At 39.5% G+C, this 27,933-nt stretch overlaps 1 protein-coding gene across 1 annotated transcript in view; it reads right to left on the reverse strand.

Moving 5' to 3' along the window:
* Positions 1 to 21,619: 21,619 nt before the first annotated feature.
* Positions 21,620 to 27,933, reverse strand: part of LOC103742790 (ATP-binding cassette sub-family A member 3-like) — a 191,249-nt gene continuing 184,935 nt past the window's right edge. The window contains 2 exon segments of the mRNA XM_008843893.1: positions 21,620 to 21,760; positions 22,146 to 22,216. Of these exon segments, the coding sequence (XP_008842115.1) occupies positions 21,620 to 21,760; positions 22,146 to 22,216 (212 nt within the window).

Raw genomic sequence — 27,933 nt, forward strand, 5'->3', positions numbered from 1 at the left:
AGTCCCCTACTGTTAATGAGTTGGGATTAATCTGGGTCTTAAAGTCCTGTAGTATTGTTTTTGTGAATTTGGGTGCACCAGAGTTTGGTGGATATATGTTCATGATTGTAATATCTTCTTGATTTATTGTTCCTCTGATCAGCATGAAGTGGCCCTCTTTATCTCCTCTGATTAGTTTTAGTTTAAAGTCTATCTTGTCAGATATTAGAACTGCAGCACCTGCTTTTTTCTTAGTACCATTCGCTTGGTACATTTTTTTCCATCCTTTCACTTTAAGATAGTGTCTGTCCTTGAAAGTGAGATGACTTTCTTGCAGACAACAAAAAGATGGGTTTTGTTTCTTAATCCATTCACCTAGTCTTTGTCTTTTGACTGGGGAGTTCAGTCCATTAATATTTAAAGTTATTAATGAAAGATGAGTATTGAATCCTGTCATTTTTATTTGTTTCCATTCTTGATATAGCTGTACTCTTCCACAGTTATATCTTCATTGAATTTCTTTCCCCAACCCCTTGGGTATAGTCATTCCTTTCTTCACCTCTTTGCATTGCTTCTAGAACTCTCTAAAGGGCTGGTTTTGTGAACATGAATTCCTTCAGCCTATTTATGTCATGGAAGATTTTTCTTTCCCCTTCAACTATAATAGCTATTTTAGCTGGGTATAGAAAAAAAATAATCTGGGTTGGCATCTGTGGTCATTTAACACTGGGAATACTTTGGTCCAGGCTCTTCTGGCTTTCATAGTTTGCATTGGTCAGTCAGCTGTAATCCTAATGGGTTTTCCTTTATATGTGACTTTTTGTTTCTCTTTTGCAGCTTTCAGTATTGTCTCTTTGTTTTGTACCTGTAGTATTTTTACTATGATTTGCAGTGGAGAGTTTTTCTGGTCCTGTCTGTTTGGTGCTCTATATGCTTCTTGTATTTGTATGGGCATGTCTTTCTTTAAGTTTGGGAAATTTTCTTCCACAATTCTTCTTTCTTTAATTTGGGGAAATTTTCTTCCACGATTCTGTTGAAGATCTGGTCCATGGCATTATCCTGGGTTTCTTCTCCCTCCTGTATGCCTATGATTCGTAAGTTTGGTCTTTTTATGGTGTCATACAATTCCTACATATTCCATTCTTGTGACTTCTTAAATTTTTCATAATCTTTGCTTGAGTGGTCTAGTTCGTCCACTTTATCTTCCAGTCTCGACACTCTGTTTTCCATTTCATTCATCCTAATTGGCTTACTGAGTGTTTCACTTCTTCATTTCCACCTGAGTGGTCTTCAATATTTCTAGCTCTTTTCTGAATTCATTCAGAAGTTTATCCCAATCTTCCTTCAGTTCTTTGATTTCTCTTGTGTGTTCTTTAAATACACTGAATTCTTTTATCATGTTTGTATTTGTTCTTTTGAGTTCCATTTCCTGCATTATCTCTAGGGGGTTCTCATTGTACTCCTCTAGAGGACTATTGGTATTTGGTGGGGACATGTTATTTTGGTTTTTCATGTTATTACTTTTTCTCTGTGATTTTGACATGTGAATTTCTTTTGTAGTTTCTGATTCTTGTGTGAGACTCAAATCTTCAAGTTTAGGTCTGCTTCTTTTTGTAAACATCATGTGCCTTTGTGGTTTACTTTTTGGGCAAGAAAACCAAACCTGGCTCTTCTAAACTTACAGTTCTCTCTTTTAATTTTATACTGGAGTGGACAGATTTCTTTTGACTTCAGGATTTCCCATAGTGGCCCAAGTCAGATGAGGATCAGATGCTCTAAGGTCTGGATCCCTCCAGGAAAGATTTTGGCCTCAGGAAATTGGGGGGTTGTACTGCCCTCGGAGCAGGGCCTAGGAAAGATGCTGGTCTTGGGCAGCTGGTGGCTGTGACACTCAGAAGTGCACAGGATGATGGGAGCGTGAAGAGGCCCCAAGGACTCCTGGGGACTGCACTGAGGACCTGGGTTGGTCTGGATGCAAAAGATCAGGAAGCAGTGGTGGTTCCCTGGTGCCTGGGGCCCCAAGACAAGGAATGGGACAGTACCCAGGCTAGGAAGAGATACGGGCAGGGGAGATGCAAGGGTGAATGAGGCTGTGGGAGTCGAGATGCAGAGAGTGCAATTGACTTACCTGGAGAGTGGTCGGTGGGTTGTGCCATAATAAATAAACTTTAAAGAAGGAAACCATCAAAACAGATGAAGCACTGGAGAAAACTTAGGGTAAATCTAGTATTAGGAATTTTGTTCAAATATTTGGATGGCAGCTTGGCTATATATAAAGTGAGAATGAAGCTTGACGTGGCATTGAAGCTTCCTTGAGCCAATGTATATTGAAAAAATATGCATGCGCTTAGTCTATAGCAACATATAAATTTATGCTAGTAAACGAAAGTTGGTACAGGCAAATGGAGTCATGAGAGGATGGGTAGGCATTAAGAATGTGTGCTATCCTACTTAAGCTTGCTTTTTGACAAGTGTCTGTCCCAGAAACATAGGACATGGTTCCATTTCTAGATACTACAAATTGAGCACTTAGTCCATCACAACCAGGATGGATGCCTATAAAAGTTTCTAGAGATACCAAATTTGATGCACTTCCCCTTTCTTTCATTAAATTCTCTCTAGTACTAATATTCTAATGCTGAATCAATATGGCAGAGTCTTTGGGTTATGCTGAGATTTATGAATTACATTCTTTCATTCAAGCAAAGAGGATTTTCATGCAGATGCCCACAAATGAAGATGCATCTGCTTTTCTTTTTAACCACCCTGTACAGAACTGTAGGTGCTGGATTCCCATTGTCTATAGCCATCCCCTGTATTAGTTAGGTTTTGTGTAGCTGTGACCACAACATCTGACAGGAACGACTTAAATATTCATTTTCACTCACAGTCTTGGAGTCTCCAATCTGTCATGGAAGGGAAGGAATGGTGGAGTGTGGTAGTTCACAATGTAGCCAAGAAACAGATAGGAAAATGCCAGAACTCTGCTGTTTTTTTTCCTGTTACCTTTTTGTTTTGTCCAGGCTCTTAGCCCACGGGATACTGCTCTCCACGTTCAGGGTGTGCCTTCCCTTCTCGTCTGAAAACACCCTCACAGATACACCAGAGGCGTGCTGCACAGATTCCCTTGGTGACTCTAAATCTGGTCAGGCTGATAGTAAAGATTTGTCATCACACTCCCTTATCACCCAGTAGCTTGTACACAGGCACTGAGTCACTTGCAGATGGATTAATATTCTTGCATTACATGCTATGAGTCTCTTCTTGGGAAAGATACATTCTTTACTTTTAAAATTATGTTAATGATATCTAATTCATTAAAACTCCTAGAAGCTAACAGTACCATTATAAGAACACAATTTATTTGAAAACTCTAAACATTTTTACCTGAAGTGGCAGAAGATTGTTGTTGCTTTTGAAGTCACAGTCAAAAACAATGGCAGCCACCACTTTTTGAGACTTATTATTAAACAGAACGTACTTCTCAAACTCAGTTTCTGAAGGAAAACCTTGAACTACAGAGAGACAAAATTGCTTAAATAAAAAGTCTGATAACCTTGTCTTTTTGAGAGGTGAGGTATTATTTTACATAGATAAAACCTATCAAACTATTATGAATTTTAAAAAGTTTTCTTAAATAACGACATGAGTAATTAGTGGGTATGTAGAGAACTAAATCTTTTTAGGTATTTTATAAAATCTTATTATGAAAACACTATGTAGTGAGATGACCCAGGAACACAATATGCCTATAACAGGAAAATCTATAGAGACAACGTGTTAATGTTTCCCTAATGCAGTGGAGATGAGGGACTGGTTTATGGCTAATGAATATGAGTTTCTTTTGGAGGTGATGACAATGCTCTAAATTTGATTGCAATGGTGCTTGTGCAATGCTCAATATACTAAACGCCACTGACTTGTGTATGTTAATGGTATATTTGGTAATATCACATCTTTTTATAAAGCTGTAAGAACAGGGTAAAGACAAGGGGTGGACAGAATTTCAAATTATACTTTAGGGAGAAAGTAAAACTCACTTGCTAACAGTTTGAAGATAGTAGAGGAAGGAATTGTGAAGACAGATCAGAGAAATTGCCCAGCTTCAACAGCAGAGTGATAAAAGATTGGAAAAAGTTGAACAGAGCCTCAAAGGCACGCGGATCTATGCAAAACGAGACACGTTCATGTCAAGGAAAGGAGTAAGGAAGAAGACAAGGTTGAAAACAATTTCAATTCTTTAAAATGACCTGAAGTTTATTAAAGACAGAAATTTAAGACTTGAAAGGTTGGGTGGACCCACAATTGAATAAGCCAAAAGAAAGCCAGAGTTAGATATTTCATAGTCAAAGTTCTGAAAATGAAAGACAAAACAAAATCTTGAACGAAGCCAAACAGAAATGGCACACTACATATAGGGAGATAGGGTTCAAATGAATGCCCATTTAGCACGTCAGATGAAAGGAGCACATGTTGAAAGGAAGGACTATCAAGCTGAGCTTGGGGGCACACATCTGTGATCCCAGCCCTGGCAAGGCTGGGGCAGGAAGATTGCCACAAGTTTGAAGCCAGCTTAGGCTATGTGGTGAATAACAGGCCAACCAGAGTTACAACATCAAGACTATGGGGAGGGAGAGAGGGAAGGAGGAAGGGGAGGAGGGAGGATGGATGAATATGAATTCAGGATCTATAGTTCTATATTCAGTGAAAATATTCTTCAGGAATTAAGTTGAAATGCAGACATTATCAAGTGAAGGAAACCATACAATTCGTTGCCAGTAGACTTGCTCTGAAGAATAGTCAAAAGAAGTTCTTCAGAAAGGCGGAAAATTATTCCAGAAGAAAACTTGGAGCTTGAGAAATGAAAGAGCAGTAACCATGGTAAATGTCTTGAAAATATTTTTTCTTTTTTAAAGTTCCTTAAAAATATGTTTGTGTAGCCTAGGCTGGCCTCGAACTCGTGATCCTCCTGCCTCTGCCTCTTCAACATATCCTACCCATGTGTGCCACATTACAGGGTTTATATTGAGTTCAATATTGTATGACAGTATTAATTCAACTGTGAACCTAAAAATTTTATAGCCACTTTTGAAAGTATCTTTGCTCTGGAAATTGTTATCGAGTATGTTAAAGCTGTAATGAAATGCTTCTAAAAAGTTTTTAAAAAATGTGTTTGTGAACTCTTTTAAGATTGTCCTGGATTTCCTGTTAGCCTGCTTCTTGAATAACTGTAGAAGTTTGGATCTTCAGAGGCTCAAGAGAAAGGCCCTTACTTTTTATTATGTTACTTTGTAAGTAATTTCTTTATAGGTGGGAAAGTCAGCCTCCACTTGCAGGCATATTTTAACGGATTGTCGGTACAGGTGTTTAAACAGTTGGTCATCATGAGACTAGCTAGGGACTATCTCAAGTTAAACCATAGTAAAGACAGATACTTCTGTCAACCTAATCCTCCTTGATCATGATTCCAGCTGCCACTCACCCATGATCCTATAAAGTTTAGAGTTCAGGGAGTGACTCTTCAAAATCTATCTATGTAAACACTTTAAAGAGAAAAATGCTTTGAGTATATTGTCAATCCCCATTCCCTAAGTATGATCCAGCAGATGACATCTGGACATCTGGGTGTTCAATAACCATACTTGGAGGCCTATACGAATGTAGTTAGAGAGATTTAAAAAAGGAACAATATTTTGCCCCTTGTAGTTCAAGGTCAACCAGGTCCCATGGGACTGTGGGGAAACCCTCAAAATGTCCTGTAGCCCTGGTGAGTCACGTGTCCTCTTGTTTAAGGAGGCTATGGAGACTCCACTAGGTGAACTCTAACTGATGTCCATTCTATAAAGGGAGGTCAGTGTAGAGGAAGAATCTCCTCAATGTTCCCAAAGCCAGTCAAACAAGGCCCTCGACTTATTTTCAATAGATGGAACAACTAGCAAAATGAAGGCTAAAGGAGCCAAATTTCTCCCAAGCCCAAGTGACCCCTGAGGCCCAGAGCCCCAACTGGCTAGATGATATAAAATAAACTGGTTAATTTAGGCCACTCACATGGTCTTAAACACCCATCAGGAAAACATATCCAAACATGAAAATGATTGGTATGTTTCTTTAACAGTTCAAGGGATCACACTCCCTAGACATTAGACTTAAATCCATAGGAAATACTATTCAGACTATTTCCCACTAATGATTTTGTTCCTGATCGGGAAAATGTTGCCCATACATAGGACATCAAGACCTTGGCTCAATTCAACACTGTAGTGCCTGCCTGCAGTTAAGAAAACATGCCCACTGTTGTTTTAATCTAAAAATCTAATGATGGTCAAATTTCGTATCTCTTTCCCTTTCTACAAGTCATCTGGGAGGGCTGTGGGTTTATCACTCTTAAGTTCAGCCTTGGAGGCCAAAGAACAAATGGAGAGTCTAACAGGTGCTTCTTTGAGCCCATCCATGCTAATGGATTTTGATTTCAACAGTTAAAACATCCTTTGTTTGGTGCTGGAGAGATGGCTCAGTGGTTAAGAGCACTGGCTGCTCTTGCAGAGGACCCGGGTTTGGTTCCCATCACCCATGTGGTAGCTAACAACCATCTGTAACTCCAGTTCCAGGGTATCTGACACCCTCCTCTTTCCTCTGTGGGCATTACATGACACAGGTGCACTTACATACATGTAGGCAATACACATAAAATATAAAAATAAAATATTTTAAAAAATTCTTTGTTCTGGGTCCTTTTGGTCCTTTTCCTAGGGCTTGTCATGCCTTTACTTTTCCTCACATCTCTTTCCAGGTACTTCCTTTCCTGCCTACATGAGGCAGTCACACAAAACACTGATGCGCTTTTGGGGTCTTTTAGATAGGCTTACTGGAAGGGTACTCCAATTGTCAGAACCAATGCCCCAATCAACTAAAAGAAGCCTGACCACCCCAGCCCCCTCACGGCAGTTAGGGTTACCTATCCAGAGGGTGGAATGAGAACAGGAGATAGAACTGGAAAGGAAGCTCTGGGAAGGGACCCCAAAATCAGCAGTTCCAGAAATGTCCCTGGTTCTCCGGCCAGAAATGACAGCAGGGAGTTCTGGTTCCTTACTTCCTCCCATATGAGCATTCTTGCCTAAGGTTTAGACATCAGGGAGGGGACTAGAACTCTAGCCAAGACAATTAATTCCCTTCTGTGAACAGCTTTGGAACAGGATTTCTATATGCTTATGGTAGAAATGAGTTATATGTATCCTCCTATTTCAGCCCACCTCCTAAATGATCTTAAGGTTACCTCTTCAGAGGGAGGAACAACCCATAAATAAAGGCCCCTTAAGAGAAAGCTAGTTCCTTGTGGTTAAGAGCATGAAATGTCTAGCTTAGGTAGAGACCTAACCTTCCAAACTACCCAAAATATGAAGACTTAACTCAGTCAGGCATGTCCATGATCTGGCAAAGAGATCACCGTTCAGGAAGATAGAACTATCTTAGAAAGACAGGACCTCCCCTAGGAAGGTGGGTTCACCTTAAGCCATGCTAAAGAGATAGGTGGAATAAATATCCTTTTAATTAGATAATACACTTTTTCCAGAATTCCCACCCCTTATTCCTGGTCTCTTCAAGTCACCATGAAGCTTGGCTGGGTCTGTCCACCTTTCTGAGCTTTGACTCAGAAGGCCATTAACTATTTCTTTTCTCTTTCTCTTTTTTCTAATGCTGGCCAGAGCCCAAATACACTTTTTTTGTGGACTTTGGGATTTTCTACTTTTCCTCTGAAGTTCCTCTACCCACCATGTAGCTGCTTGTCTGCCATGTGTCTGACTTCTATGCTGGTTTATCTCAAATGGCTTGGCTCTTTTCCTTCTTTTTCATATTCCTCCTCTGGGTAACTGCTGAGATTTATAGCTTGCCTGTTCTGGGGTTTTCCTTTTAAACGCTAATGAAATTGTCCTCTTTGAATAAATATTGACTTTGCTTAACTTTCAAAAAATATGTCTTTTGTTATAATATTGCTGGTGAAAATTTCAATTTATACAGAAATTAAAACTATAGGGCTGGGAGCATATCTTAGTAGGTTGCTTGCCTACCTACCATGTGTGAGGCCCCAGGATCCATCCTGAGCACTGGAGACAACAAAATCCCAGAAAACTACAACCTAAAGAGAGAATGCTAAGGGATCAAAGATTTTGATATTACAGTAAGGTAGGAAAAGATCTGTTTTAAGTCAACTGCAAAAATCTGAGTATGAATATTTTAATCTCAAGAGCAAATACTTCTGTATTATCTAACAGAAGTCCAAGTTATTCATAGATTTTTTTTGGTCTTTTTGAGACAGGGTCTCCCTGTAGCCCCAGCTGTCCTGGAACTCACTTTGTAGACCAGGCTGGCCTGGTTATTCATAGATTAAAAAAAAAAAAAACACGATTTTTGTGTTATGTTTAAGAAGTCTTCAACCTACCCTTGTTATATTTTTCTCACATGTTCTCTCCTAAAGACTTTATCATTTTATGTTTAGCTCAATGTTCCATTTTTAGTTCATTTTTATAGAAGGTATAAACTTCAGTTGTTTTAGGTATTAGTGTCCAGTCATTTCAGCACAATTTGTTGAACAGGTTTTCCTTTCGATTAATTTATTTGCATTATTGTCAAAATTGTTCTGGCATCTTAGCGGGTCCACCTTTTGCTTCTCTGTTATCTCCCTGGCCTGTCTGTTTATCACTCTACCAGTGCCACATTGGCCTATTATCACCGTCACATTGCAAGTCTTAAAAGTATGCAGTAGGATCTCCTCAATTTTGTTAGTTTTCAGCATTATTGTGTTCCTTTAGAAACAGCTATCTTTTGTAGAAAACCTGAATATCTAACCTCTTAAATTTGTGTTAAGATCCCTCTTCACATTCTCAGTTATTTCTTTTACCACATCAATATCAGAAGGTATGTAAATCAATTCCCACTCGCTGGCATTTTTGACAAAAGTAGGCATGGTAGTGATGGGTTGAGGAGCAAAATGATAAGGTCCAACACTATTTATACCAGTGAGGGCATGGAACATCAACAGTACGATTACAAACAGCAATCCGGTGAAGATCTCTGTTAATGAATTAATAATCTGCCTCCTCTAGAAGAGGAAAAAATGGTATCGATTAGCTTAAGAGTATATAGCTAATGCAAACGAAAGCTTATTACATTTCACTTCTGCATCACCATAGTGAAAAAGAGCAGATAGACATTCAGGACCTGAACTCATGATCTATTAGCTATTAAAAATCTATGCACTGAACTGTTACAAATATTCTTATTAAACACAGAAACCAGGTGCATCATTGTTATAAATCATATTGGAAAACTGTCCTGTGCTGTTTACACTTGCTTAAAGTAGAGTCTGGGAGTGAGGGAGGGCTTGTTTAGCTCCTGTCCTCTCAGACTCCTTGTCCTGGGGGAAGGCTGGCCCTCTGACACTAACAGGGAGAAAGGAGAATAGCAAACAGCTAAGGGATTAGATACATTGTGCCTTGAAACAGCTAGAATAGTAAACCATTCCAGCTGAGGTTACTGTTGCTTATCTCATGGTATAAAATGCCTGCTTTGGGAGGGAGAAGCCAGAAGCTCATCCATGGAGAGGATGCCCTGCCTGGGGCTCTCTCAGTCAGGAACTCCTGCATGACTGTTTCAACAGGGCTTCCCCAGTCATTTTCCTGGATCTTGTAAACGCCTGATTTGATGATTTTTTCTTTCTATCTGCTTACATTTGTTCTACTTGATAGCCTCACCCAAGGGAATACTCTGCTCTGCCTGGAACTCTCAATCTCAAAGTCTAGCTGGCTGCCTCAACAGGACTTTGTCAATCAATTTCTGCTGGGTGCTATAAGCACCTGATTTGATGATGTTTTGCTATGTACCTGTTATTTGCCATTTGCTCTTTAACTTTTGCTTGCTACATGCTTCATTAAGTCAATCATGTGAAATTGAGAGTATAATTATCATCGATCATTCTATAGACAGAACAATCTGGAAAGTCATGATGCTTTTGCTATCATGTCTCTGAAAATAAACTAAGTCATTGTTAATCCATATTTTAGAAAATGAACTTGTGCAGCAACCATAAAAGGACAAAGTCAAATAAGCACCTGGGCCCTTAGCATGCTATTTATTAAAGCACGGTATGTCTTTCTCTTTCAACAATTTTGTTAAGAAATAGCAGTTTGGGTTACAAGGTCAGGATATTTTTAAACTCCTTGGGACTAGACTAAATATAATTGGTAGGACTTGAGATAGTCACTTGAATGACCACTAATAGGTTTTAGATCTCTCCAAGTTGAAGAATAAGGGGATAGAATTCTTAACAAAGGAAACCTAAATAAACCATCTAGCTTCACTTGTTCTTGGTTGACTTTAAAGTGACTAACTTTGGAGGTCATACAGACGGTATATTTTCTACCAGCTTTTCTGTAGGCAGCACCACTGATATATCAGTTATGATTAAATTGCCTAGGTTACTTTGCAAGAACTTGAAGGCTACTTTCCTGAAAACACTGACCCTTGATCCTACAGGTAACTTGAAAAAATGAAAAGATTCGACATCTGTGCACATTGTGTCTATGTCCTCTGCCACTTTAACGTTTTGTCAGAGTCTATTCAGTTCTGAATGAAGACATGTTGATTATTTGGGAAATGTTTGGTCCAAACTATAATGCAAGGCTAGTGTCATGTCGACTTGTCTAGTCTCTCTCCACCAGACATAAAAGGAGGGGAAAGACATAGCACCCGAGTTCCTGGAAGACCTCCACCTGTTCCCAGAAAAGACAGGAACATTCCTCCCCTTTGTCAGCTTCTCTCTCTCCCTTACTTTAATGAATGTCAACCTCTCCCAATTTCCTCAAGAGCAGCCTCCACACTCACCTGGGGGCAGTAACTACAGACTCTCCTGTGCTGTTTTCCCTTTCCTCAGCAGTAAGTCTTATCTAAGAACTTTCCTCTGGCCTCTTGTGCATTTCTGTTTCTAAGAGCTAAAGGGCCCGGGTTCTGAAACACTTTCTGAATGATGTCAATCACCTCCTCCCCTCTCCCCACTTTCTTATATATCTTCCTAGATTATTGATTTATTGACTTTTATACATGTGGAGGATCTGCCCACAGCTTAGAATTTTTCACAAGTCTATGAACACTTTACACAGACTGAAATGAAACAAATGGACAGATATGGACTTCCCATGGATGCCTTCACCTACCTTTAATGTAAAATTTTTCCAGAGAAGAATCATTAATTGTTTGACTGTCAACAAATCCATTCTTTTCCAAAGAGTGTGTATTCAACTCTAGGGCTGAGAGTGTTTTTCTTTTTCTTCTTCTGTGGTGGTAAGCTACCTAAAATGTGGGCAAGAAAAAGTTGTGAGATTACTTATTTGTACTACTTTTCCCTTTAATCAGTCCCCCAAATTGATAAGAAATACCATACATTTGAAGTAAAGCTAGTTGTATTGTTCCCAACTTTTCTATGAATGCTCTTAGTATATAATAAAGATCCTTAATGTTTAATGAATAAACTGGAAAATAAATACAAGTAAGACGTGGTTCTATTTTTCTAGATAAAAGTTGCACAGTACTAACAGGATCTGATTTTTTTCCTATTCTAGTTTTCAATAGAATAACTATTAATTAATTAATTAAACATATTAAATCATCACCATTACAGCAAACAAATTACAAAATGCAAATCACTGCAAAGTATTGACCAGTTAGTTTTCTTTTGCTCAGAGTATAGCACTCCATTCCGAGTGTTGGTGGGTGCACATATTTATATGCTATTGTAATATTACTGCATACTTACTGTGTATCACGGTCTGTGTTAGCTATTGAGCATGAAATGGTAAACAGCATAAAAAGACGCTCTGATAGTGATAATTTGAAGGCGTATAATTTGAAAACCCACTCTGTGGACGAGCCTTCTAGAATGACTGAGAGGTCAGTGGCTATTCCCCACAGCAAAACAACTAATTGTTGAAAAATTAAAAACACAGCAACTAAGAACCTCTAGCAATTGATGGAGGAACATAAGGAAATGGAGACTACCTAATCTTGCTGAGAATATGGAGTTAGTACCAATTGAGCCAGGGCCCGTTCCTGTCACACAAACACACACATTCCCCAACATGACTCCCTGTTATGGAGCCCTGGCCACCTCCTGCCACCATGCCTCCCTGCTATGATGGACTCTAATTCCTCTGAAACTGTAAGCTCAAATAAACTCTTCCTTTTATAAGTTCCTTTGGTCATGGTGTTTTATCACAGCAACAGAAAAGTAACAAATACAAGTTATCATATTAAACTGACTCCTAATGACTTATCATTATAGATTAATGCATCTCTTAACTCTCACCAGAGACGTTTCCACATGCAACAGATGATGATTAACACAGAAACCCACAACTGATCAATGTACAAAGAATAAGAGGCTGCAGAGTGCTTCTTTCTGAATATGACACCTATATCAAATTTCTGCCTCCCGAGGCTCAGGGATCATTGCTTAAGGGAGGGCAGAAAGACTGTAAGACTCAGAGGAGATAATTGACCACAAGGAAACAGTTTTCTAGGCAGCTGTCAGTTACACAGCAACGGTGACAGCATGCATAAGTCCCAAACAAGCTCAGACCAGACAAAAATTCCAGGACAGACTTGAGGAAGTGGGTTAGAAACTCCAACCCAACTTAAGGAAATTGTGACAACTGATGGCTTCTGAGAGAAGCAGAGATGGTTTCTTTCAAGGATGGGACTCTTGGTAGGTTAACCAGGCTCCAGTGAATGGACCCACACTGAAGGACATTTGAAGACACTAATTCAACTTTATAGGCCTTATTGTATATATAAAATAGAGTACATTAAATTGGGCTGGGAGCAGTAAGAGGAGATGCAGATAAAGGAAGGGATCTAAATACCATCAAATTATATAAAAATTGAAAAAATTCAATAAAAATAAAGATATTTTAAAATAAAGTGATTAGTTACCCCTTAATAGCTGTTCCACTATTGCACCAGTGGTCACATCTTGCCTGGCATGTTCACACTGTAGCATGTAGCGTCCAGCACTGGGTAAGACCATGGATGTCTTTTCTCTCCCAGCAGTCTGCACAGCACACTCCAGCACTATGAAAGCTAGCTAGTAATAAGGAAGTTTCCCCATAAGTTTAAGATTGATTTTTTTATGTCCTGCAGCCAAAGTATGTGTATATTCAGCAACAGGATAGTACCATAGAGCTATGGTGGGTAATCAAGGGTGATGGCCTTAACCACCTGCCAACGCTCAGAAACATCTCAGGAATTGAAAAGAATGTAAGAACAGAGGATGGGGAGGAGAGCTGTGAAATGCTACCTACTGCACGTTATGGTTATTACACTTGAACTCATAGCAGTTGCTCTTAACATGCACAAGACCTCCCTAAGATCAAGCTAGCCAAAATTCTGGCACAGACTGGAGAGATGCTCTCTAGGACACACCCTTTACTGAGGAGTTATTGGGAGCTCCTAGCCACTGTGGGAGGGAGAATCCATCTTTTCTGAGATTGTAGCTACTGGTAGGTTTCCTATGTTCCAGTGGATGGCCCCACACCCATGCATATATAGTCAGCACTAATTTGAGTTAGTAACGGAGATATGAGTGAAATACTGGGGGCGTTGGAGGAGGAAGTAGGGAGTGAGTGTGATATTTTATTATATAGATATATACATTCTCAAGAATAAAGAAAACTTATTAAAAAGGAAATTAGAGGCCTAGAGATTCATTCTTGTCTAAGCCCATTAATAGGTAAGAAGCCTACCCCAGGATCTACAGGCTGGGAGTACTGAACACTATGCACAAACTTGTTTGTAGGATTGATTTCAGGTCCAGGAAGCCAAAAAGCACTAAATTTTCTCTTAGATCAGAGGGAGCATGAAGCTATCTTTATCTTTAGCTTTGGTGCACCAGCACTGAGGTTCTGTCTAGGGACAGAGGCAGGATGTAAGGACAAAGGGCTCCATGTCGCTACCTGATAGGTCACATTTTATTTATGAATATAAAGATACTTGAGTCTAGCAGTGTTATAAAAAATTATAATAGATTGTCTGAGTGTGGTGTCATGCACCTTTAATCCCAGCACTTGGGAGGCAGAAGTAGGCAGATCTCTGTGAGTTCTAGGCTGGCCTGGTCTATATAGCGTGTTCCAGGCCAGCTTGTATTATAGGGAGACCCTGTCTCAAAAAGACCAAAAAAAAAAATATTAGAGGCTAGTATCTCCATGTTGGGACCAATAAACAAATGAACCTAAGGAAAGTGAAAACCAAGAAGAACCCTTCTAAGATCACATACTCCCTTGGTGGTCTAGAAAGCTAGACCTAATGAGGAGCAACCAAAGTAAATGGGGGTTGGGATGGGAATATGAAATAACTTACCAAGCTACAGATATATTCATCAAAAGCAAAAGGCCTAAATGGCTCATAAACCTTACAGTCTCTTGCTATTTTTTAAACAATGAAATCCTCTGACTCTTGAGGGATACCCCAAAAGTCAGGCATTAATATAAAGCATACATATTTCTGGTGGTCTAGATAGTGAATGGTCCAAGACGATGCTCTCTCAGGAACAAACAGAGAGGTATTTTGTAGTAGACTCTGTTTCTAAGTAGAACAACTACAACAGCAACCAAAACAGAAACTCCCTGAACTGTGGTAACAATCTCCAAGCCACACACAGATCCACTAGACAGGACACAACTCTGAGTAACTGAAATTAAGCCCAGGCTTTGACTTACATGTGGTTTATCTTCCAGGACTAAACCTCTGACATCCAAACTAAAGATTAGCTGAGTTATATTCACATAAACTCTTATATTGAAACTAACTTTTAGTACCTCATAATGTGAGTAAATTTGGATATAGGATCTTAAAAGAGGTATTAAATTAAAATTAGGCTGTTAGAATGGACCTTAATCCAATCTGACTTGTATTTTTATAAGAATTAGACATGTGGGGCTGGAGAGATTAAGAACACTGGCTGCTCTTGCAGAAGACCCGGGTTTGAATTCCAACACCCACATGGCAGCTAACAACTGTCTGTAACTCCAGTTCCAGGGGATCCAATGGCCTCTTCTATCCTTGTAGGACATGGGTGCACTTACATACATGTAGGCAATACATGCATATACATAAACTAAAAATAATAAAATATTGAAAAAGAAGTAGACATGCAAAAAAGATACTTGGGGTAGTTGTGCACAGATGAAAGACATGTTAGGACACAGTGAAAAGTGGCCACATGCAAGTTGAGGAGAGAGCCTTCAGCAGAAGCCAATTGCTAACAATTTGATCTTGAACTTCCAGGTTCCAGAACTGTGAGTAAGCTGACATCTTGTGGAAGTTACCAGCTTGTGTTACTTTGTTATGATGGCCCTGGAAAAACATGGATACTGGGCTTGAAAAAAAACGAAGAAACAAAAAACACTTTATATCAACCACCTTAAGTAGATTCAGAGAGCTAAAGGAGCAGTACAGTGCTAGCTCAACAAATATAAAATATCAGTAAAGAGATATGTGTTATGAAAAGGAGTCTTAAAACATTCACTTAAGGATGGTTCAATGCAAGATTTGAATAGACAGAAGAAAGGGCCAGCAAACTTGAAAGTGAGTCAAATTAAACAAACTACCTAGTTTGAGAAGCAGGAAGAATAGGACGACATAGTCTAATAGATTAAATGAAAGGGAAAGAAAAAAAAAAGATGAATGGCCAGGGAAGTGATATCAGTAGGCTGATGGAATAGGTTCCCAGCCCTGGTTCTCCAAAGGATCTATTAAAAATACCTTCATAAGAGTTCCAGAACACCATAATAAAGCAAAAGAAGATGAGAAAACTACATTAAAAAGGACAAGAAAATGATTCATTTTGTCTACAACATCCCTTTCCTTCCCAAGTTGGTATTGGTCAGAGTATTTTGTCACAACAATGAAGAAACAAACTAGGACAAAATCCTAGAGCACATTCATTAAGTTCTAATTTATTTATAGCTCAACAGACAAAACTCCAGCCTATATTGATTAAGAATACATCACAGGAAGTATACCAAAAACAGGAGGAATGCCCTGTTGCTGAAGAGGGAGAAACCAAGCTCATACTGACCTCGAAGCTTCATCTCTATTGGTTAGCTTTCATATAGAAGGCACCACATATGCTACTAGCAGAGAAAGGTAATCATCAATCTTATCCGGCTACAATAACAACTGACTTGGCAAAATATGCCTATTGGTGCAATAGTGGCACAAATATTATGGAAGAAAGCAACCACTTTCTGATTGGATTTAAGGCTCACTTCACAAGATGGAACCCATACCTGGCACTGTTAGGTCCCAACAAGGACAAGAACCTTGACCTGACAGGTCACAAGCAGAAGAAGAGAACCTACCATAATTCTGCTAAATGAGCATAGTATTAAACTGACTACTAATGACTTTTTGTTATATAGATTAGTTCATCTCTCAACTCTCACCATAGAAGCTTCTTGCAGCAGATGATGATTAATAGTGAGACTCACAACTGGTGAGACTGTGGAGTAAGACTGTGGAGTAGTCAGTCCTACATGGGACACCTATATCACACCCTCTCCTCCAAAAGCTCAGGGATCATTGTGGAAGAGAGGGTGAGAAGTTGAAAGAGCCAGAGGTGGTAGATGAATACAAAGAGGTTGTCTAGACACCACAGGGTAGTTTCACATATGAACCCACAGTGCTTGTGGTAGCATTCACAAGACCTGTGCTAACTCTAGCCAGACAAAACCCAGCATGGATGGGAGAGGTTGACAGGAAGCCTCGACAAAGCTGCTTGCTTAGCTGAGGATCTTTTGGCAATTGATAGCTGCTGGGAGGCAGTCAGTTTTCTTTACTAGTGTAGGTTAACAGACTCCAAGGGATAAATCTATACCTAAAAACATTTTGGAAACACAGATTAGACTTGCTAGAGCACTTGTAAAAAAAGATAAATAAGGGGCTGGAGAGATGACTCAGCACTGGTTGCTCTTGCAGAAGTCCTGGGTTCTATTCCCGGCACCCACCTGGCAGTTAACAACCATCTGTGACTCCAGTTCCAGGGTATCTGACCTCTCTTTTGACCTCTCCAGACATTGCATGACACGAGTGCACTTAAACACATGCAGGCAATACATTCATACACATAAAATAAAAATAATAAATCATTTTTTAAAAGATAACAATAGAGGATACGAAGCATGGGGTGGGGTAGTGAGGAGGGGGTGAACAAGGGGGAGGAGTCTAAATATAACCAAAATATACTGTAGGAAATTCACCAGCAAATAAAAATACTTTTTAAAAAATAAACAAATCCTGAAACAGTCTTTTTAACAAAAGAGGAATATTGTGTACATTGTATTATTACATCATGCATTATCACTGAACGATAAAACAAAATCTAAATGCATTGCTTTTTCCCATCAGCTGATAAAGGTGGCACATATACCTAATGACTACTATGCATCCATAAAATGAAATCTTGTCACTTCCAACAACATAGAAGGAACTGGATATACTAAGTGAAATCAGCCAGGCACAGAAAGACAAGTACTGTGTGGTTCTCTCTCATGTGTGGAATGTAAATAAAATAATAAAATAAAGTACTTTCCATGGGAGTGGAGGTGGTCACTGGAGACAGTAGAGTGAAGGTGTGGGATAGGAGGGGGGGATGTTGATCAATGGGTGCTGACTACAGTCAGATAGAAACAGCAAGTTTTGGTGTTTCCCTACATAGTAGGATAGCTAGAGATTACAATATACTGTACATTTCAAAAAGCTAGAGCAAAAAGTTTGAAAATTTTCACTGTAAAAGATGAGATGAATGTGTTTAGCCTGACCTAATCATTATGTAAAAATATCAAAACAACATGATATTCATATATATATATATATATAGTTTTTACTTTTATGCATCAGTTAAAAATTAATTTAGTGGGGTATGGTGATACATACTTTTAATCCCAGCACTCAGGATACAGAGGCAGGTAGAGCTCTGTGAGATCAAGTTCAGCCTGATCTATATTTCCAGGCCAGCTGGGGCTACAGGGAGATCCTGTCTCAGAAAATAAAAAAATGTTTAATTAAAAATACACTTTTTCATATTCAGTTTTGTGAGGTGAAAATGGCACCTACTTCTTAAAATAGTATTTAAAACATAGTAAGATAGAGAAATGTTGTACCAGGTATATCTCCAAAGTATAGAAACAGAAAAACATTTAAGAAGGTCACCTCTGGGTGTTGATTAATTATCAGCATTTAATCAAGACCCAGGATTGGATTTCACTGGGCTAAGAAACAAGGGGAAGGCTTAAGGATAGTACATCAATGCACGTGAACAGAATGTCTAAAATTTTCCAGCTCTTGTGGAAAAAAGTCTGAGGAGCAACTTGTTTCTTAAACAAAAAAAGTGCCAAATTATGGAAACCAGGAGTTTTTGTTTTCCTACGGAAACGTTTTCCTGTTTCTCCTTGGTACCTTTTCAAAAACTAACCCAAACTCAGCTATCCTCATTAAATTTCTTAAGGTTGGACCACTCTGAACTCGGTAGCCCCATCCATTCCCCCAGTATGCACTTTGGAGGCGGGGTCGCTCAAGGCACACCCTGCCATTTTGTCTTTAATCTCATGTGACATGAGCCCTGTTGAGGTGGGGTTCAGTCATCATCCCCACACTGTACATAGGAAATGGCAGGAGCTACCTGTGTTTCCTGAACTTCCCAAACCTTGGTGTTTCTTCCTTCCCTACAGGCCAGCCCTCAGGTGTAGTTCACACACTCTGCAGTCTTAGCTTTGGAGCCCCGGGTCTCAAAGCTGTGGAGGAGGCCCTGGCACTCACCACTCAGACCTCGCAATGCAACCGCCACTGTTACAGCTCCTGCACGAGCTACTGAGGGCGCGCGTGTCCACGCACAGTGGCACTTCCTCCCCTGTTTCTTCCTTCCCTACAGGCCAGCCCTCAGGTGTAGTTCACACACACTGCAGTCTTAGCTTTGGAGCCCTGGGTCTCAAAGCTGTGGAGGAGGCCCTGGCACTCACCACTCAGACCTCGCAATGCAACCGCCACTGTTACAGCTCCTGCACGAGCTACTGAGGGCGCGCGTGTCCACGCACAGTGGCACTTCCTCCCAACACCCTGGTCAACCGCTCTGGGCCTGGGAGCTGAGGCTGACCGGAAGTGTGTGTGGGGTAGGACATGGGGGTTAAGACAGTGCTGGGCGGGGGTGAGGGAAGCTCGCGATGTTCAGTTATAATTGTTTTTATAACCGTAATGTCTCCGCTTTCATTTCTGACTCCAACAATTTAAGAAGTCCCACTTTTTTCTTAATCAATCTGGATAAATATTTGCCAAAGTTTCCAAAGAATCAGTATTTTTCTTTGGATTTTTCTCTGTTGTTGATTCTGTTTCATCTCTTTTCTTTTGCTAGTGGGGTGTTTCCTCTACTTTCCTACTAGTAAGCCTAGGTAAACAGTTCATTGATTTGATGTAGTTCTTTTTAAAAGTCTTCATTTGTACTGTGCATTTTCTCTGAGCTTTGCTTTAACTATTTAACCTTTGGTGTGTTGTGATTTTATTTCATGTTCCAAAGACATTTTGTAATTTGTTTTCTTTTTAAAATTTATTATTTTATGTGTACAAGTGTATTGCCTACATGCGTGTAAGTGCACCCGTATCGTGCAATGCCAGAGGCCAGAAGAGGGCTTCAAATCCCCTGGAACTGGAGTTATGGACAATTGTTAGCTGCCACCTGGGTGCTGGGAATCGAACACAGGTACTCTGCGAGAGCAACCCATGCTCTTAACTGCTGAGCCATCTCTCTAGCCCCTCTGTTTTCTTTTCTTGACTCATTAGTAATTCATAATATTTAACTTCCAAATATTTGTGAATTTTCCAGTATTCCGTTGATTTCTGGTTTTATTAAACATCTTGGGTGGATAAGGCACTCTGTTAACATTTCAGTATTTCTAAATTTATTGAGGCTTAATTAATTAATTAATTAATTAATTTGTGTGTGTGTGTGTGTGTGTGTGTGTGTGTGTGTTTGTTTTTGAGTTGGGGGCCAAACCCAGGGCCTTGTGCTTGCTAGGCAATCACTCTACCTCTGAACTAAACTCCTAACCCCTACTGAGGCTTATTTCATGACTGGAGAGTTGGTGAAATCTAGAAATGGTTCTGTTTGGGCTTGAGAAGGATGTATATTCTGCTGCTGTGTGCTGGGCTGTTCTGTCTGTAACATCCCATGAGAGTGCTGTGCTGTTGGCACCTTCTATTCCCTTCTGATGACCACAATGAAGATGATTTTATTGCCCAATGTACACAATTGTGTAAATATGTCACTGTCAGTCTGAGCCACAAGCAAGGCTCCTCACTGTGCAAACAGGAGACTGCAATGAATATTGCTGTAGAAATTAAAACCTTTCTGCTGACTTATATTAAGGTGCATATAGCCTAGGTTGCTAGAGGAAATGTTTTCAGAATGTTCATGTTCACAGATCTTCATAAATATAAAATCAAACCCTTATCTAAAAAGGACAGACTAGTGTCTTCTGTATATAATTAAAACAATTTTGTAGCACTTTATTTATTTGAAGGTGGCATGACACAGCATGAGTATGGAGTGTGGTATCAGAGGGCAATGTGTGGGAGTCGGTCTCTCTTCCACCATGGGGATCCTGGGAATTGAACTCAGGTCATCGGGCTTGGCAGCAAGTGCCTTTACTCACTGAACCATCTTACCAGCCCTGGATATCACTTGAAAATACTTGACTAAGAACGAGAAAACTTTGAAGGAAGCACACCACGATGCACAGCAGCTTCCTGGACTATCTTGCAAATCTTCCAGAACCATTCTAATTGCTTGCTCATCTGCTGATGAACTGCAGAGACAGGATAACATGTCTCACAGAGACATCTAAAGAAGAGTCTATCTTCCTAGACAAGGATCAGGAGAAATCACTCTACTTCATTTCTCCTTATTTTTTATTAAAGGGAAGGCAAAACTAGAAAGGAAAGCACATTACTTTTAAAGAAGTCTTTTCTGTCTATATACTTCAGACATTCTTGGTGCAAACATTTCTTTAATGATTGAAGCTCAAGACCATTATTTTGGGTTTTGGAAATAATAGTATCAGACAATGATGTTTATTTAAAATTAGACATATCAGAATACATTGGGGTTTATGTATGTATGTGGAATACACATGTGTGTGTGTGTGCATGTTTATGGCAAATTTGATTTGTTCCAGGCTTATGTTCTTTCATCTACCATTGGCTGCTAAAACCAATGCTTTGCCCCAGGGCACATCTGATGTCACCATTATTTTTGGATGACTCTGTTCGAGTATTCAGAATATTCAGGAATAGGTAGGTCCTTGATAAAGGCTGCCCTTTCATATTTCTAGATGAGCAATCAAGTTTTAACAAATGTTTTCAGATTTGGACATGTTGGAAGCACAAGGCATTCAGCTCTATCTCCGGTGAGAGTGACATTTTTTTCTTCAGGGAACTATTTAGTACACAAATCTATTTACATGAAGATATACAAACACAGGAAGCGTCTCTAAGTACTCAGTTACAGTCCAAAAAACATATCAGTGTCATTAGTTGCCACTGAATCTCAAGGCACCATTTTTGCATAGTCATTTGCTGTGTTATCCAGGTTAGCAAAGGCGGGGAAAACTTGTTCCAGTGTGATCTGACTGATGGAATAGTCTTCCAAGTTGAATTGCTCCTTAGCTTTCTCCAAAATGCCAAACACCTTCAACAACAAAAGCAGCATGCAGTTACCACTGCAATCTCTCTCCAGCCCCCAACCCACTTAAGTCTCTTTTCTTCCCTTCCCAAATTCCTGTCAAGTTTATTAAAGTTAAAGAACCAGAGGCATAGGACACGATGAGAAAGCAGGAGAAACAGGTAATCGAGAAACTCAGAGGAGGTGTTTCCCCGGGTCCTTTTGCTGGACGTGGACCAACAATGGGATTTAAGGGAAATCAAAGCAGTTCAACTCTGGGTGTGTTGGAACACAACCTAAAACGCTCTACTGCCTCCACAAAGCTCCCATTCCACTCCCTGAAACCCCAGCACTTCCCAATATTAATGCTTTCTTAACATGTACTGTTAGAAGGGCGTGGTTCCTCCACCACCTTTCCCCAGCTGTTGTCCTTGCGGGGAATGTAGTAATTAAGGATCCCTTGATGCTCTTGCTTCAAGTCACCACGTAAGACGGGAAAATAGGACAGGTGATTAATCATAGAGATTTCATTTAAAACTGTCAAAATCGTGGCATATCTAATTAATGTTATATATAGTGGAAGGGTGACTAGTTGAGGTTAACACAAACAGGATGTGACCCCAAACACACTTTCTTTGATGTAAATGACATGGTTAATATTTCCAAATGATTTAGTCCTGATGAAACAGTCTTATTATAGGAGATTTACAGTAATTATTGAGGATTTTAAGCTCAGTAAACTGTCAGCTCATATGCCCAATGTGAAAAATTTGAGTTTTAAAAATTTGAATGTTACCACAGACTTTCCTCCCGCACATAGTTTTGAGTATGGACAGGGAGGATTTACCTCCTAGTTGTATGGCCTGAGGCTACCTGGGTTTGAAAGAGGAAGAGGAAGGACAAGCTTTCCTTATTCTCATGATTGTGTTAATATCCTCCCACTGTGCAAGGAGAAATCATAGACACAAATCACCCAAATCAGGCCACTACATTCTTGTTTCTTTTACAGTAAGAATCCACTGATACGATTAGTGGGAAGGGGCTGGGACCCATTGAACAAGTGTGTTCATACTTAACATATGCAAATTTATAAATTATTGCAACTTTAAATGAGATTTAACATGTTTTAAAGAAAGTTCCATGCTTGAAATCATCTGTGGATCTTGTTAATATTACTAGTAATGCATTTGTTATTGTGGTCACTATGACATATTTCAAATATAAGCACAAAAACCAAATTATTTAAAACAAGTAATGATAAAACCATCCCATCTAGGTCAAGTAACACTTGCCCCTTCAGTGTCATGGGCAGTCTTCTCCCTCCTACACTCCATAAAAACAAGTAATATCCCCTACTGATACCAAAGGCATTTTCTTTTGTTTTCAGTAATCCAGTTACTTACTTACGTTGTCATAACAATGTGGCTGAGAAGTATGTGTGCATTTAGAAGGCCAAGGTTGACTTAATAAGACATATAGTATTTAAAATGTTCATCCTTTTATGTTTATAACAACTAATTCTTTTAGAGATTATCAAGAATATAATGTATTAACAATAGTCATCATGTTGTATAATTACCTCCTAAATTTTTCTTTCTTGCATATGTCTCTGACATATTTCATTTCACTTGTTTGTGATATATAAATACAAATAGGATTTCTAGGACATAGGTTAGTGCTATTTTTAATTATTTGAGGAATTTCCATATTGTTTTTCAGAATAGCTGTACTAAGTTACATTCCCACCTTGTTCCTGATTCCTAAAAGAAGAAAATCTTTCAGTTTCTTATTGTAGAGCTTGGTGTTAGCTATGGGCTTGTGAGATGCAGTACTCTAAGTGTTGAGGCAAGTTCCTTTTGTATCTAATTTGCTGAAAAAGCTTAAAAATCACAAAATGTTGATTTTTGTCTGAAGCTTTTCTGTATCTACTAAAATGACAGTTCCAAGCGGTCAGTCCTAAACACATGCACATAAGAGCCAACACTCAGTAGGCTCAGTAGGCTGTATATATGTATTAGTCAGGGTTCTCCAAAGATACAGAACCAGTAGAATGAATATATATGTATAGAGATTTATCAGCTTAGCTCACAGTATAGAGTCCAAGTAGTCCAACAATGGCTGCACCACACTGGAGAGGCTGAGAATCTGTAGTTGCTCAGTCCACTGAGTCTACTGAGGCTGGATGTCTCAGTAGTCCCAATCTGGCAGTGAAGGTCTGACGAATTCCAAAAGATCAGCTAGTCTTCAGTCTACAGCAGCAAGACAAACTCACCAGCAAGAGAGAAGGCAAGTGGCAAGAATCCAGGCGTTCTTCTCTGCCATAGCCTTTTATACGGGCTGCCATCAGAAGGCAACACCCACATTTAGGGTGTGTCTTCCAGCTTCAGATGATTCAATCAAGAAGATCTCTTTCATTTCAGTTAATCCCAGATCCAGTCAAGTTGACACCCAGGATTAGCCATATATATATATATGCATGTGTGTGTGAGAGTAACGATTATAATCACAGAAGGAGAAGTCATAAACTTGAGAGGGGAAAGGGGTTGGAAATGATAAGACTAACTTTAAAAAAATATAAAAAAATTAAAATGATGATACACTTTTGTCCTTCATTCTGCTAATGTGGTATCACATTTACAGATTTCTATGTGTTGAGCAACCATTTGATCATGATGATTTTTTTTTTTTTTTGAGTCAGGGTCTGGGCCTGGAGAGCTGGCCCAGCCATTAAAGGCTCAGGCTCACAACAAAAAAGACATGAGACAAAGAGCTAGTGCAGCTCTGGCTGGCCTTGGATCTCTCTATGCAGACCAGGCTGGCCTTGAACTCACAGAGATCTGCCTGCTTCTGCCTCCTAAGTGCTGGGATCAAATGCATGTGCCACCTGCCTGGCGTGAACGACCATTTTGATGTGCTCTTGAATTCAGTTGACTTGGGTTTTGTTGAGGCTTTCTTCACCATGCTCAGTACAGACATGGACCTGCAGTTTACTGTGAACTAGGGTCCATATCTAGTTTTGGTTCCAGGTTTGAAAGGATCCCCTTTGTTGCATTTTTTGGAAAGAGTTTGAGAAAGGACTGCTACTCATTTTTTAAGCAGTTGGTAGAATTCTATAGTGAAGTGAGAAGACTTTTCCTTGACAGAAGACTATTGTTACTGACCCAGTCTCCTTACCTTATTGCTTTCTTTAGTTTTTCGATTTCTTCATGATTAAGTCTGGCAAGCTATATGTACCTGGAGCTAACCCCTTTGAGGTTATCCAATTTGTTGGCATAGCGCACTTAGGATCTGTTACCTTCTCTCATGTCAATCATGTCTCCTTTTTCATTTCTGAGTTCAGGGACGTAGGCCATTTTTTGGATTTTTTTTTTTTTTTTGGCTATTTTGAGGCAGGCTCTCCCTGTAGCCTCAGCTGACCTGGAACTCACTATGTAGACCAGGCTGGCCTCTCCAGTGCTGAGACTAAAGGTATGTGTCACTACACCTGACTCCCCTCCTCTTCTTTTTGATGTAAATGTTTATTGTTATAAACCTTTCAGGATGACTTTTGCTACATTTCATAATTTTGATATTTTGTTTTCATTTTTATTTGTTTCAAGATATTTTAAGTGTTTCCTTTTAATTTCTAATTTCTTTATTTGTTGTTCAGGAAACTGTTGTTTAATCTCTGTGCATTCAATATATTTTAAGTGTTTCCTTTTAATTTTTTAATTTGTTGTTCAGGAGCCTGTTGTTTAATCTCTGTGCATTGGTACATTTTCCAAAGTTCCTCCTGTTACAATTGCTATTACTTTACATGTGGTTAGAAAAAATTCTTTTTTTAATTTTTATGTCGGATCCCCTGGGACTGGAGTTACGGACAGTTGTTAGCTGCCATGTGGGTGCTGGGATTCAAACCCGGGTCTTCTGCAAGAACAACCAGTGTTCTTAACCGCTGAGCCATCTCTCTAGCCCTAGAAAAAAATTCTTGATGTAATTTCTGGCTTCTTAAATTTGTTAATGCTTGTTCTGTGGCCTTACAAATGAACTTGCTAAGAGGTTTTAGTCTGCTTGTGCTGATGGAACGTAGCATATATCTGTTCTGCCAGTTTGGTCTAAAGTATAGTTAGTCTGTCGCTTCTATACTGACTTTCTGTGGATAAGCTAACCATTTTTGGAAAGTGAGGTGTTGAAGTGATTTCGAGGCCGGTTGGGGTACATGAAACCCTATCTCAAAAAAAAAAGTTTACATCTTGTGGCTGTTTTGAACATTCTGTTGGCTGCTCATCTAATTTCTTAGCCCTTTGGAACTGTGATGCAGGACTAGTTCATACTATCACATTCATTTGTGGTTTGCTAAGCTCACATCAGACTAGCTCTTTTGTGGCATTGTTTATTGGCCGAGCTTTCATTGTGTGCTAGGTTTTGTTCTTTACTTATGCAGCTTTTCTGTGGGGTACAGTTACAAACCTCAGTACGTGTGTTTAAATGAGATAATTAAAATTTTTTTTGGAAGAAGCTGCCTGTGTAACAGGTGGGTTTGGATAAATAATTTTCTCACAGTTATAATTGGGCGTTTCCTTCCTTGGAGTCTCCTAAATAATACGGGTTCTCAGTAACAACCCTAGTCTAGTACTTTCTGGAACGTCCTTTTTATGGTTCTGCCTCCACTCTAACCTTGAAGATAGATGCCTTCCTCCAGAGAGGAACAGTCTCAGCTTCAGTTGTGAGGTACGGCTGGCCACCTACTTTTGCCCACTTTGGGGGTCCTGCCTTATGAGCTTCCCAGCCCTGGACAGTGTATAGAGAGCATCAGCCATGACCCCAGGGCTGCCTCTGGCACTGGCTTCCAGGTTTTCTATTTTCTCACTGCCCACTCTCCTGTTTCACTTCACTCTTAACTTTTTTTCTCTCCTTTGTCCTATCTTGTTGTGAAATAATTTATCAAGTTTTGTCTCTGAGCTAGCTATTGCATTAAAGATTTTTTGTTTTACTTTTATGAATTTATTTAGTTTCGTCAGAAGTGACTTTCAGACATATAGTGTCCCACAATGCAGAAATGTATTTGTGTCTTTTCATTGTTTTCTCCCCCATTTTCATGAGTTGTCTGTGTGTGGACAGACCTTTGTGCTTGCATGTGGAGGCCTTGGGTTGGCGCCCTCATCTTCCGTTGCTCTTTCATCTCATTCATGGAGGCAGGGTCTCTCGATGTGACTAATTTCACTAGCCAGCCTGCTCTGGGGATTCCCTGCCTCCTCTTTCCAAGGCTGGAAAAACAGGCAGGCTGCCAACCCCACCTGGCATTTACACGGGTTTTAGGGATTTGCACTTTGGTTCTTACACTTTTTCAGCAAGCTCTTTAGCGAATGAACCATTTCTCCAGCCTTTCTATTTTTTTGGTGTGTGTATGCACATGTATGTGTGGGTGCTTCTGGTGTGTGTGTGTGTGTGTGTGTGTGTGTGTGTGTGCGTGTGCAGGCTACAGATCAATTTCAGGTTTCTTCCTCAATTTCTAACTTTTTTTAGTAGTCTTTCTCTGAAACTGGAGATGGAGTCAGTTAAGCTGGCTGTGCAGCAAAGAATCCTCCTGTCTTCATCTCCCCTTCAGTGGGATTACAGGGGTGTGTTCCCATGTCTGGCTTGTTATGAGGGTGCCAGGGATCTAAACTCAGGTCCTCATTCTTGCCTGGCAAGCACTTCCTCAACCAAACCATATCCTGGGCCCAGTTTTCTGAAAAAAATTGCATGATTATTTAACTTTCCTCGAAATTATGTTGACCAATTTACCTTAAATATTCTAATTTTTGTGTTCTTTTCAGAGCATTCTGGCCACCTTTTGCTTATAGTATTTATTTCTTTTGAATTTAATTTCAGTTTAAAGATCTTGATTGGCTATTTTGGGGGCAATATGCTATTACATAAAATAGAGTGGATGTTCCTGGTTCCTTCTTTTAAAATATTAAAATGAATAAATTTCATGTCAGTTCATTTAAAATATTTTGTCATATTTATTTGCTCAATAATAATATTAAGAAGGACTGGGGAACAACCATCTTGTACTTGAAACTACATCTCAACCCTCATTCCTACTGAAGTGCTTGGGCTCACATTCAGTGTTTAGTGCCCCTCCTTTAAGTAGAGCAAGTTGCTAGGATAGTTCACAGTAAATAAGGTTTTCTGATCACAATTTATCTTTGTGATTATTTAGACATGACACCACA

This window comes from Nannospalax galili, unplaced genomic scaffold (assembly GCF_000622305.1).
Source record: "Nannospalax galili isolate Female #2095 unplaced genomic scaffold, S.galili_v1.0 scaffold381, whole genome shotgun sequence".
NCBI lineage: Eukaryota > Metazoa > Chordata > Mammalia > Rodentia > Spalacidae > Nannospalax > Nannospalax galili.